The 13,625-nt window shown below is 33.8% G+C and overlaps 3 protein-coding genes across 4 annotated transcripts; 1 reads left to right on the forward strand and 2 right to left on the reverse strand.

Moving 5' to 3' along the window:
• The first annotated feature begins 1,437 nt into the window (after nucleotides 1-1,437).
• Nucleotides 1,438-6,548, forward strand: LOC115951710. Its single transcript, XM_031068864.1, has 3 exons — nucleotides 1,438-2,074; nucleotides 3,541-3,616; nucleotides 6,305-6,548. The coding sequence occupies exons 1-3, from the start codon at nucleotides 1,438-1,440 to the stop codon at nucleotides 6,546-6,548; spliced, it is 957 nt and encodes a 318-aa protein (XP_030924724.1).
• A 983-nt stretch (nucleotides 6,549-7,531) lies between these two features.
• LOC115954090 lies at nucleotides 7,532-11,565 on the reverse strand. 2 transcript variants are annotated; one of them, XM_031071956.1, is made up of 4 exons: nucleotides 11,052-11,562; nucleotides 10,143-10,193; nucleotides 9,239-9,274; nucleotides 7,532-7,736 (listed from the first exon to the last, which is right to left on the reverse strand). In XM_031071956.1, the coding sequence occupies exons 1-4, from the start codon at nucleotides 11,286-11,288 to the stop codon at nucleotides 7,719-7,721; spliced, it is 342 nt and encodes a 113-aa protein (XP_030927816.1). In that variant the 5' UTR covers nucleotides 11,289-11,562; the 3' UTR covers nucleotides 7,532-7,718. The 2 variants fall into 2 exon arrangements, with proteins under 2 accessions (XP_030927816.1, XP_030927817.1); XM_031071957.1 differs by lacking the exon at nucleotides 10,143-10,193 and having other exon boundaries at nucleotides 11,052-11,565.
• Nucleotides 11,566-12,455: 890 nt separating this feature from the next.
• Nucleotides 12,456-13,395, reverse strand: LOC115951711. Its single transcript, XM_031068865.1, has 2 exons — nucleotides 13,114-13,395; nucleotides 12,456-13,031 (listed from the first exon to the last, which is right to left on the reverse strand). Exons 1-2 carry the CDS (start codon nucleotides 13,393-13,395, stop codon nucleotides 12,456-12,458), a joined length of 858 nt encoding a protein of 285 aa, XP_030924725.1.
• Between the last annotated feature and the right edge of the window lie 230 nt (nucleotides 13,396-13,625).

Here is a 13,625-nt window from a genome sequence, read left to right on the forward strand (position 1 = left end):
AGGTTGCAGATCCATATAAATTATGGATTTCAAATTGGCAGTTGTTATCTGAAGGCATTCTGCATCATCAAAGAACAGTTTTACAATATGACAACCTACATCTTGATGACTTCCAATTAGAGAACTATGCACTATGTGAAATTGAACAAATTTTGATAAAGAGTGGCAAGTCTTTGCACGAATTTGAGACAATACCATATCCAAACACATTACTCCTTAAACAAACGCTCTGTTTGTTTCTATGTAAAATATTTTCCGTAAAATATTTTCCCAATTTCAAGTGTTTGATTGCATGTAAAATATAGTCAAAGTTGTAAAATATTTTCCTTTGACTAAAACTTTGTGTGTAAAAACTTGTAAAATATTTTACCAAAAAAGCAAGTGTAAAATATTTTACAAAAATCTCACAGCCTCACACCCGACTCTCTCTCCCTTTCTCATACTTTACTCATCCTCTCTCAGACTACCCAAACTAGCAATAGCACCCACCGGCCACTCTCCACCTCCACTCCACCAGCACCCTTTGCCGCCCTTCCCCTCCATTCTAGTGGCACCACCATCAGATTTTAGTATGTTTTGTCATTGGAGAAGTCGCCGTGAGAGGCCTGAGGTGAGCCTTATCACCGCTACTCCAGTGCTCGTTAGTTGGATCTGGTTTTGAAAGCTACAAATGCCACTGCTAAGATCTCTGATCTGGAATCTCTGAGAGTGAGTGGGTTTTTTGTTCCTTCATGATCTGGGTTTCTAGGATGGCTTAGGGGTTGCGGTGGGTTTATGGGCCGTGGTGGTTGGGCGGGCTACAGTGGCTGGTTGGCTTTTGTTGATTTTTTCTCTCCGATTTGTGATTTAGGTGGCTGGTGGTGACTGTGGTGATTGGGTTTGTGGTGGTTGGTGGTTGTTGGTTTGTATTTGCATTTTTTAGTATTGAGGTCAATCCAAACACTTGAAAATTTTTTCTAAAAAGTATTTACATGTAAAATATTTTACATTTGAAATTTTTTTACGTTGAAACAAACAGAGCGAAAGTAACAACAGAGTATTACAAGAAGAATTGGATTATGATAGAAATTCTTTGGCAGCAGAACATATTAAACTTCTTAATGGTCTTAATATTGATCAAAGAAATATATATGATGAAGTAATTGATTCCATTTTAGAGAATAAAGGTGGTTTCTTTTTTGTTTATAGGCATGGAGGACCTAGAAAGACTTATCTTTGGAAAACCATTATATGCCGATTACGCTCAGAAGGGAACATTGTCATTGCAGTTGCATCATCTGAAATTGCTGCATTATTGTTGCCTGGAGAGAGAATAACTCATTCAAGATTTCAAATACCAATAAATGTAACAGACAGTTCAACTTGCGGTATTAAACAGGGTTCACAAATTGTAGAACTTATGACAAAGCAAGTCTTATAGTTTGGGATGAAGCTCCTATGGCACACCGAAATTTTTTTGAAGCTGTTGATCGGTCATTAAGAGATATATTACGTTTTTCTAACTCAAATAGTGGGGAGACACCTTTTGGAGGAAAAACAATTGTTCTTGGTGGTGATTTCCGACAAATCTTACCAGTGGTATCTAAAGGACAAAGAGAACAAATAGTTGAGGCATCAATTAACAAGTCTTCATTATGGAACAGTTGCAACGTTTTCATTCTAACAATAATTATGAGGTTGACACAAAACCCAGGTGATATTGCAGCAAGGGAATTTGCTAAATGGATATTGAAAATTGGTGATGGTGAACTTAGTAATAATGATTGTGAAGCATTGGTTAAAATACTACATGATTTACTAATTCAACCTGGTGTTCATCCTTTCAACGATATTGTAAATGCTACCTATCCTAACTTCAATACAAAATTCAACGATTCCAAGTATTTAGAAGAGAGAGCAATTTTAGCTCCAACAAATGAAGTAGTTGAAGACATAAATGGTTACATGATTGATCTTTTTAATGTTGATGAAGAGACATATATTAGTGAAGATTCATTATGTAAAGCTTCAAGCAACATTCTAGACCAAAATGTCATGTATCCAATAGAGTTCCTCAATTCATTGAAGTTCCTTGGTATTCCAATCCATAAACTCAGATTGAAAGTAGGTCTGCCAATAATGTTACTTCGAAATTTAAACAAAAGTAGACTTTGTAATGGTACTAGACTTTTAGTCACTCAATTATCAAAATAGGTTTTGGAGACTCAAATAATATCAAGATCTCATATTGGAGAAAAAGTGTTTATTCCAAGAATAGTCTTATCTCCTTTTGATTCTAAATGGCCCTTTGTACTAAAAAGAAGGTAGTTTCCAGTATTTGTTTGCTTTGCTATGACAATTAATAAGAGCCAAGGTCAATCTTTGCAACGTGTTGGACTTTATTTAGAAAGACCAGTTTTCAGTCATGGACAGTTATATGTTGCCCTATCCAGAGTTACAAATAAAGATGGTCTTAGGATACTTATTGAAGAAAATGATTATGGTGATCGTTTTCATACAAAAAATATTGCCTACAAAGAAATATTTGATAATTTGCCTAAAAGTAACACATACTGTTTATTAAAATTATTTCAAATTGTTTATAATGTAAACTAGATTGTCACTTATATTGTAAATAGTAGGTTTTTGTCCATTGTTATGTATAAACTTTACTAATGTTTAGAATGTTCTAATATTACAAATTCATATCACAATGAAGTGCAAAACTTTGAAGCAGATATCAGTGAATGTGGGATGCGATTAACATAGCAAACAACCATGATCTGATCAATATTGCTATGATTTCAATTGAGTAATAGGTAATTTTAAAAAAAAATTTTAAACAGAAAATAATATTAAAAAAATGGATACAGAAATCTAAAAAACATTTTCCATATCTTCTATGGGAGTTATTGATGATCTTAGGCCTCTTGGCTTTGTGAGAAAGGAGGAAACTTTCTGTATTTTTGGGCTAGGAAAGAGTTCTGTTTATGGAGTCAGCAGCAACAGAAACTTACCAAAAATTGCCCCATTCTATAAAATACTTTACTATCTAATTGTATAAAAAACATTTCCCCACCATTGAGTTGACTTATCAGATTTGGAATATATGTAGTTTTTTTTTAAAATCTAATCCACATATGTAAAGGGTTTGTAATGTTTCCTTCCTTAGAGGTATAGAGTATGGATATATACACTTCACATGAAACCATAATTTGTGTATACACCAATTTTACTATATCTTTCTCATATAATATATGCTGATGATGTGCAAGATATCTCAGATTTAGTAGTAAGACGAAGATTACTAATTTTGCAAAAATCTTAGCGTCAAAGAGAAAAATGATGAAGTGTTTGGCTCAGTTGTTGTGACTGTGATTTAATTCTTACCAATTATTATATTACTGTTTGAACCTAACAGTATTTGTATTGATTTTTTAATTTCTTTGGCTTGGTTGGTCAGAATATTTGGTACCGTTTGATTTTTGTAATTATGATATCAAAATATCCTATCATGATCTATATGTCTGATTGATTTCCTACCCAACACCTCTATATCAGAGACAACAAACTTGACAGAGCACCCAACTCAGGGCCAGCAAGAACTGGTCTCAATCTATCAGAAACCACAACTGCTGTAAGTTGCTGCTTAGTATAGTTCATCTCCAACACTGTGTGGGCCTGCAATCAGATTTTACATATTATGCATCAGTTAGCCATCAAAGGTAAAGTCTAAACAAGCACATTGAATTGTTAGATGTGAGATTAGAAATATATGAGAGATATGTGGACAACAAAGTGATTTGAAATAGAACATGATATTTGGAAGCTAGAGAAGCCCACACACACACATGAGATAAAAGGCTTGAAAGAATAGAAGTATCAAATACAAAGCAATCATTGAGATGGATGATTTTCTTTTCTTTTTCTTTTTCTTTTATTTTATTTGGGTGCTTCACAACTAAATGTCGAGATGGATTGGAAAGTAGAATATAAGAAATCAGTTGAGATAAAAGATGGTTGAGAAATACTAGCTGGGTATTTCCAGCAAAAGCCAAAGTATGTTACCTTATCCTAAGCCAAATAACCCAAAGAAACTCCTTAGTAATTAGTTTTTCTTTTTGAGGGGTGGGAAAGGGGGGAGGGGATTAAACATTGAAACCTTGCCACCAACTACTCAAAAGAACTAGTGGACTGAAAATGAAATTTTTCTTAAAGCCACATGGAAGTTCTTGGTGAACTTCTGCCTACAAGCAGAGGCATACATGAGCTGTCAGTCATAAGTTAACAGAAGAATTTTCCTTTAAAAGTGGTAAAATTCACTACTTCAATTTTTTCCTTTGCCCTCTTACATGTCAACAATGCATTATGCATAACAGGTATCAAATGGCCATGTTTTAAGTTATATGTGTTCGGCTATCTGCATAAGCTCCTTAGAGGTATAGAGTATGGATATATACACTTCACATGAAACTATAATTTGTGTATAAACAATTTTACTCTATCTTTCTCATATAATATATACTGATGATGTGTAAGATATCTCAGATTTAGTAGTAAGAAGAAGATTACTAATTTTGTGAAAATCTTAGCGTCAAAGAGAAAAATGATGAAGTGTTTGGCTTAGCTATTGTGGCTGTGATTTAATTCTTACCAATTATTATATTACTGTTTAAACCTAACAGTATTTGTATTGATTTTTTAATTTCTTTGGATTGGTTGGTCAAAATATTTTGGCACCATTTGATTTTGTAATTATGATATTGAAATATGGTATCATGATCTAAATGTCTGATTGATTTCCTACTTAAAAAGTAGATACCAGTGGGTTTTAGAATGAGTTAATGGAGTTTCATGATTCTGTCCATTAGTATATTAAGAAAGTTATTTACTGAATATTGTGTATATATGTGCAAGAGCTCTTAGCTCTCCCTTACCATTCATCTAATAGTGAATAGGCCATTTTGATTTTATTATGTCTATAGCTTTTGGAATTTTGAGCACATAAACTTATTTTATCAGTAGAATAAGTACATCGATGCCTCTATGCCAGGATTGAGATTTCCTTGATCTATTGATACTGATAGGCCAAAAACGTATTGACCCCTTGTGATGAATAAATTGATTAATTAGCCAAATTTATTAATTAATCAAATTAACATGCAAACACGTGGTAGCACAAATAAATCACCAATTAAACTAAGTATAGCGGAAAATAAATTGACACGGTGATTTGTTTACGATGGGGAAAATCAACATGGCAAAAACCCCACCGGGTGATTTTAAGGTCACCACTCCCGATAATCCACTATTATCACAACAAGCGGTTACAAGTAAAGGAATCTCAGTACCTTATACCAACCTACAATTGAACCCTTATCGCAATATCCAATTGGACTTGTTCTGTAGTGACAATCTCTTCTTTTTATGCACGACTCCCAATACGTGACTAACCAATTTGCGACTTCAATCACCAACTAGAGAAGGTTTTTGGCTGCAAAGTTCTTTAGTTCATCCACGATGAAGATCCAGAAGAGGCTTAGTCACAAAACCCTACGATGCACAAACACAGCAACTTCTACACAAGAATGATGAACTAGGGCAAATTTTGTCTCCGGTCACAATTTGCTTGAACAAACTTTGCTCAACACTTGTGCAACTTGTGTACAGTTTTAACGACCCTTAAAATAATCATTTTATATGTTTAGGGTTGTGAGAAAATAAGGCCCAAACATATAATCACATATTAGAGTCAAAACTGAACTGAAATTCTGTTTTTTATAAACCTTGACAGATAGCCATTTGTCGAGCAGCTGTCGAACAGTTGTTGAGCCACAGGGTTGGAACAACTCTTCAAGCTCGATAGATATTGGATGTCGAGCTAGCTATAAAGCTTTAATGAACTTGCACTTTTCAGCTTGAATCTTGGACAAACTTGCATGGCTTCAACACCTAATTTCGAAACAAAGTTTCTTGAAGTATTAAACACATCCTAAATCTACCCAAATACAAGTGTATTTTGTCAAATGATTAGTCAATTACATAAAATAGTGACATATATTCCTAACAAGTGAATCACATATGTCCTAATAGATACATGGGTGAAGAGGGATGTTTGATTGTAAAAGGGAAGAGTTTTTGTTTTGTTTTTAATATGATTTGTAGTGTAGTTTTTTGGCCTTTTAGAATATGAAAGTTACTGACTACTTAAAATGAGGGGTTCGTTTTTGTGATCACATGATTATTAAACTTCTTTTGTTTCTTTTGCATCCTATTGATCTTATTCTGAACTAGATTTTGTGGGATGTGTATGGTTGTGCTGCAGTGGGTATTCTTTGCTTAGGGATGCCCAGTACAAGAAAGGACTTACCAATGCTTTGGTCATTCAGTTGACTCCTTGCTTCCAGTTTGTACTTGCTATCATGCTAGCAAAACAGGGGTTTCAACCGATTTTACCTATTATTGGATTTGAACCAATGACTTACTGCTTACTATTCAAGGGGGGGCGGAGCACTAAGAAAGAGGAAGCGTTATCACTATTCGAAATGGTGCAACAGCTAGCATGCTAAGATCAAAAGGAAAAATAGCAACTACAAAATTCAATTTAGTTTTCAGTTTCTGTTTTCCATCCTGCCTAATCTGCTGTTTTTGAAGAGTGATTGAAATTGCAAAATTTTGAAATCTAATAGTGTAATGTTTTTTATACAAAGTTGATTATCCCTTAGATTTTAGTTAATATTCCACTCTATCTACATAATTATCAAGGTTAGCTAATTATGGTTAAAGACCATTTTAAAATCTGTCTATCAATGATCATATGGAATTTTTAACTTAGTGCCATTTTCACCATATATTTAACATGTGAAAGCAATCAGCTGGATGGTGTGGAATGGTAAATATGGGTACTGGTAGAGAGAATATGATATTTTGTGTGTGTATATTTATATATATGGCTTGCGGAAAATTGTGTTCATGGTTCTACCTGCACTTCAACTTTGTAGTTTCCCACACAAGTTCAAACGATTAAAATAATAGTGTGTTGAATGGATGGTCCGAACTCCATATTTTGGGCAAAAATCCAGGTTGAAGAAGGGACATAAACGCACTACAAAAAAAGAGGGCTATAGCTGCACTTGAAAAACGCAGCTATAGCCAATAAAAAACGCAGCTATAGGCTATAGTTGCGTTTCCAAACACAGCCTATGCAGTGAGGCTATAGCCCCCTGCAGGGACCTAGAGCTGCGTTTCCAAAAACGCGGCTCTAGATGGTTCTATTATAGCCGCGTTTATTTTGCCATATAGCCACATTTTTCCACACCCATAGGGTTGGGACCTATAGCTGCGTTTTGTAGAAAACGCGGCTATAGTCCCAGTTTGGGCTGCATTTTAAACGCGGCTGTAGGTTCCAGCCTGTAGTTGCGTTTTCTACAACACAGCTATAGGCTACCCTGTAGCTGCGTTTTCCAGACCCGGCTAAAACCTCCTATTTGGGTTTTGTCTATAGCTGCGTTTATAAAAACGCGGCTGTAGTTCATTGCCAAAATTTTGCAAGTTCCCAACAAAAAATATATCAGTTTGTAAGTTCCACTGACAAAAGATCCTATACATCACAAAAAAATTTTACAAGGAGTTTTTTACATTCTAATTGCATGAAGAAATACAGCCATAGCCAGCAAGCAGCAACAACACTTCCTAACTGACCTCACAGTTCCAGTCTTGCCATGCCTGCCATCACTTCCCTACAGTAAGCTTGCTCCCTGCAGAAATTTAAGGTTCAAGTCCATAAAGAACAAAATTTGAGACAAAAAAACACAAGTAGCAAACCATTTTCCTACACTCACAAAGTTAAAAAGAACCATTTTTCACAAACAGACACAAGTAGCAAACCATCTTATGCTTTGTAATCACTTCTTTGAACTCTTGGATATATTTTACATAATAAATTAAGGTCATGTTCCATATGTATCTCACAAATATATGTGTTTAGTTATAATTGGTGCATAATAGAATTAATAACGATTAGACCTAGATGAAAGTGATGTTATTTCTTTCACCAAACCATATCAACAGACATGAAAAATGATTACATCCCTAACATTACTTGTTTACCATTTCTAATTCTCCATCTAAATGATGCATGACTATAATATATATATACCTATTACCTTTTTGAGATTAAAGATAAATATAATACCTAGTACCTTATAAGTTGGAAACAGACATCCTTTGACAATTAGGAAAGAAAAATTATTGTTTGGTCAATGAATGACGTTAAAAGAAACTCGTAATCCTAGATTAATAAATTATACATACAAATAACATAAAGAGGATGCAGCTATGGATGGAATGTGAAAAGTAAAAAAGATTATGGCTAAAAAAAGTATAGTTTGGAAAAGGTAAGAAAAAGAGTTGATACTAGTTTTCTGATCTAATTGTTTATGCTATATATATAATTGTAAAAAAAGAAGAAATTAAAAAAGTTCATGACCATATTTATAAAAATCGACTGCGACAATAAAGCCTTCATACATCTTACACGTTTTATTACATGCTTGGAGCATTCATGACTGGTGAGAACCACACTCAATCACTGAGGAGATTTGCCACACCAAGTGGCTCTTCTCTACTAGTTGAATATGTTTGTCACTTTTTGAGTTTTGTTGGTACCCTTTTCACAATGAAATATTTCTAGGAATACTATGATGTCGATCAGAGATATTTCTAGGAATAGATTAAGAATGAATAAACTTTTTGAGTTTTGCTGGTACCTTTTTCACAATGAAATATTTCTAGGAATACCATTTAAATTTGATTTATTTAATTATCTTTGTTAGATATTATTACATAAGTAAGGATATTATATTAGTCATTAGTCTTTAGTTGAATGCTTGGTCCAAGCAGTGAATTGAAATAAATAAAAAGCCACAATTTTGAAGATCTTCCTATTTGAGAATCCATCACAACTACTTATCCAAAAAACCCCATCACAACTGTAACAGGAAATGCAGTACAAATTTGAACAACATACTTGCAGTTGGTCTCAACTCAAATGAGAGAGAAAGCACTTCTTATAATGTAGGCCGATAGCTAAAATTTACAGTTCAACTAATGAAGAGCTCATTAATAAACTGGACTGGATGGTGTAAGCATGACCAGTAGTCAAAGTACAAGGGATGAAGAAAAAATTGCATGATGAGAATATGTAGATAAGATAAGAGGAATAAAAAGGGGCCCCAAAGAGGGGGGGGGGGGATTGTACCTTATGAGGACTACTTTTTGACAGAAATTTTGGTACCTGAAATTGATTCAGTTACATATCATTTCAATAGTGACAGATAGTGAAATAGGAAACCAAATTAATCAAAGAAGCGACTAAAAAAAAAAAGAAAACAAAAAAGTCTAAAGATGAATCTACGAAAATATATAATAAATCTTATTTGACAGAATATTAAAACAAGTAGATCTTTCAAAGATGTTAGATGTATAAATCGGTAAATGTGCCATACCATACAATTTTAAAATCAGGACCAGCTAAGAAAAAGCAATAAAAACCACAACTTAGAAGCCACAAAGTTATCCAATTTCCCTCCCTCCAGATTGTCTTAAAACACTCACTTGTAAGCAGCACTTACCATGCAACATGAAATCAAGAAGGATAAAACTAATAGTCAAACAAAGAAAATGCTCTAATAGATGATCCTCTGTATTTATAATTGTCACATATAAGTTAACCTGAACAAACCGCTTTCAAATTTCACTTTTAAAAAAAAAAAAAAAAATTAAATAGCAACTAAAATGTACTTGCATATTACAGGTGGTGACTTTCTCAAAATTATAAACCAGAACAAAATAGATGATCTGCTTTATAAAGAAAAAGAGTTGTCTAGACTCTAGACTAACAATTTTGCTTTGGAAAGCCACCATGAGTTCCCCTTATCATGAAGGGGGACTGCTCTCCACATTAGGCCAGTTTAGCACAAAAACAATGCTCTCTCATAAGTCATAACAATTAATAAAAACTAGCACAAAAACAAAGCTCACCCATAGTCCATTAATAACAATTCTACATTAGTTATAGGGGCAGAAAATATGCATGCGGCTTCACAAACACATACAAGCTAGAATTAGACAAGTCATATGAATCAAAATGCTTAATTTCATACCACATTGTTCAACCAATCCCTTGTCTCTGATTTAGCCTTCTCCCTTGGATCCTATCACCAAAAAATATAAGTAAAGTAAAGTGATCTGCAGAAACTTTTCTAGCGGATTATAGAGCTACTTTTTTTTTTACAAGTACAGATTATAGAACTACATACACATGCTTTTAATGGGTAATAACTATGTATTTCACTTTAATATGTAAAGTACTTTATGTAAGAAACAAGAAAATGATTTCTAGAAAAAAACATAAGAGATGATCTTGTGAATTCAGGTTTCTCTTTGCAACAATCATTTGGTATTTGGAATATAATACCCAAGAAGGCCCACATGCCCAATCATGCTATGGCCACATTTTTATTTAATATGTAGTATTACTCAAAGGCAACTATATATGCTTACGCAGCAAATTTTTTAATGTTGTAGAAGTGACCTAGTTTTTTTTTTTTTATTTTAGTGGTGAGTGGAACTTATCAGAAAGATAAAGAATAAGACAGAAGATTTCATATAGAATATTGTACCACTATTAAATTAGTTCAAATTGAAGTTGTGCCTAATATATTCTCCTTGAGCTGTTGCACTTCAAATTTATAAAAATGTTCTGTCAAAACACATATAGGATATTTTCATTTTGAGATCCATATATCCGCATAGATAAACTTTCATTAATAAAGCAAAAGAAAGTGGTAAGATAGTCATTTTGAGACCCATATATCCACATAGATAAACTTTTACCAGAATATTCACGTTAATGAACACATACGAAAATCCACAAGCAAAAACCCAATCTGAACCCAGTAACCATTGAAATCAAACCCAATTTTCCTTTTTTTTTTTTTTTAAATCCCAGCATCAAAATTCCACAAACTTCATACTCAACAAAAGAAACGGAGAAACAGAGATTAGAATACCGGGAAATTTGTAGAGCTTGACGGAGTGATCGATGGATCCAGAAGCAAGGCAAGTGGAGTTGGGGCTAATGGCGATGGCGGTGACGCCGTTGCGGTGGTGGCGGAGGATCCTGGGAGCGCTTGACGGAAGAAGAGGGTCGTGGATGGAGATAGAAAGATCGGAAGAGGAGGCAGTGACGAGGTGATTCGCTTGCTGGTCCTACACCACGAAGCAGAAGGAGCCGCCGCCATGGCCATTGCTGGAGGAGGAGGCCTTGTGGGCCTCCCTGAGCTTCACTGACCGGACTTTCATGGCGGTTTTGGAAGAAGATGAAGGCCTTGCTTTGTCTTTGTTAGGGATTGGGTTAGAGAGAGAGAGAGGTGGTGGTGGGTTTGGGTTTAGAAAATAGAAAATGAGGGTCTGGGAGTCAAAGGGATCGGCGAGATTAGAGATCGAGAGCTAGGTTGAGAGTGAGCTGAGAGTTTTTGTGAATTTAGGGTTTTTTTTTCAATTGAGGGTTTTTTTTTATTTTTATATCAAACCTTGGCCGCATTTGATAAAACGCAGCTCTTCCCCTGTTTAAGCCGCGTTTAAAGGGTCCGTTTGGGAGTTTATAAATGAATGACATAGAATGATCATTAAAAAAAATGGAATGGAATGGATTTAGTAGGGAAAATAATGGAATGGAATGGAATTTAAAAATCTTGTTTGGATGTTATAAAATAAATGAATGGAAAGGAATGGAAAGTAAGTAACACCGTTTGGAAGTAACATTAGAAGGAATGAAATGGAATCATTTTATAATAACATTACTATTGTACCCCTCATTTTAAAGAACATAAAAAATAATCAATGAGAACTTATAATTGTTTTGAAATGTTTAGTATTTAGTGGATGATGTGAAACTAGTTAGCCACAATTAAGTCTGTGTTAGATTATTGAATTACAATATAGTTTTGTCAAGGTGAATAGAAATAATCACGCTAATCAATAATTTAACAAATGAAGATAATGGCATGAAAATTTGACAATAGCACAATTTCTTTATTTCAATTTGAAAATTTTTTTTAGGGGCTGCTAATTTTAGATTGAATCTTTCTTGGCTAGTGTGCTTTACAATAGATTTGATAATTTAATACATCTCCATCTCCCAATTTCTTTAAAGAAAAAAGAAAATTTTATTGTAGCTAAAAAACAAGTTATGTATATTTATATGTTGTAAAACAATTCACGCATCACATATTTATTCTCAACAAAATAAATATTGTCTAACAATGCAAACAAATATCTTTAGAAAAAAAAAAAAAAAAAAAAAAAAAAAAAAAAAAAAAAAAAACTCCGGTAATGAGTCTTGCCAAAAAAAAAACAAAAAAAAAATATAATCCATTCCAAAACTAAGGTTGGCCAAAAAATCCCATACTTTTTTAATTTTTAGGCCTAGACATTAGTGTCAATAAGTCACATTTGCACTCATGATCTGGGCAACCAAAGAACATCTCCTTATATGTTGGATTTTCCATCAAAAATATGTAGGCCTCAGTCTTTAATATTGGATTTAAGTCCAATAGGCCCAAAGCTGCGTGAACTTCTGCTCCATATGACTTTGAAAAGCACTTTGCCATAACCTCAGTTGCCCTATCAATTGTCTTTGATACATTATCAAATGACTGGGAAATTATATTTCCGAGTTCATCATCTTCTGTCAGTCGTCTTTTCTTGCTTTCAGAAGACATTGCATCTTGTGATGACACACGAGAACGTGCAACATTAATTTCTGGTGACCTCTGATCATCTTCCACTTCAAAGTTCTCCAAAGAAACTTCATTTTGAGATATCAAATTATCAATCTCATCAATAGTGGTTGATGCAGCATACCTAGCACGTTTCTCCTTTGCAGTTTCAACATGATCACCTTTTGCTCTATCTTTAGCCCAAAGTTGTGCCATCTTAGAGTAGTTGGGTATAGGTGTTGTCATCCACTTTTTGGCTGTAGGTTTAGACTGTTACAAACCAAGACAAATGGTTAAACAACAGATATAATTATGAAATACAAAATTAAACTCACAAAAAATGGTAATTTACCGCTATGAGTGGCTCCCAAACTTCTGGTTCAGCTATCCACATATTTAAAGAATCATTCCATCCAAAACCACTCAATCCATCTTTAAATATGTCATAGCATTCATGAAAATTCTTCTTCAGTGTCTTCTGTTGATTTTTCACCTTATCCTTGTTAATTTCCATGTTAAATTTTTCAACCAACTCTTTCACTATGTCATCATATGCCTTAGAGGTAAAAGTTCCATTAACTCTACCACCTATGATCACTTGATGTAAAAAAGCATCCACTAAAGCATCATCCATAACACTACTCCATTGTACTTCTTTGCTTGGATCTCCACCATTCTTTTTTGATATCTTACCCATACTATAATTAATAGAACAAAAAACACATGTAAAATATTGTGTAAATATTAATATTAATTATCAAAAGATAGAGAGCAATATTAAAATGAAAAGAGAAATTTGCATAACATTTAGGTCTAAGTAATTGAAACATAGCATATTCTTAAACGACATGACAACAATAAACT

This window comes from Quercus lobata, chromosome 7 (assembly GCF_001633185.2).
Source record: "Quercus lobata isolate SW786 chromosome 7, ValleyOak3.0 Primary Assembly, whole genome shotgun sequence".
NCBI classification, from domain to species: Eukaryota; Viridiplantae; Streptophyta; class Magnoliopsida; order Fagales; family Fagaceae; genus Quercus; species Quercus lobata.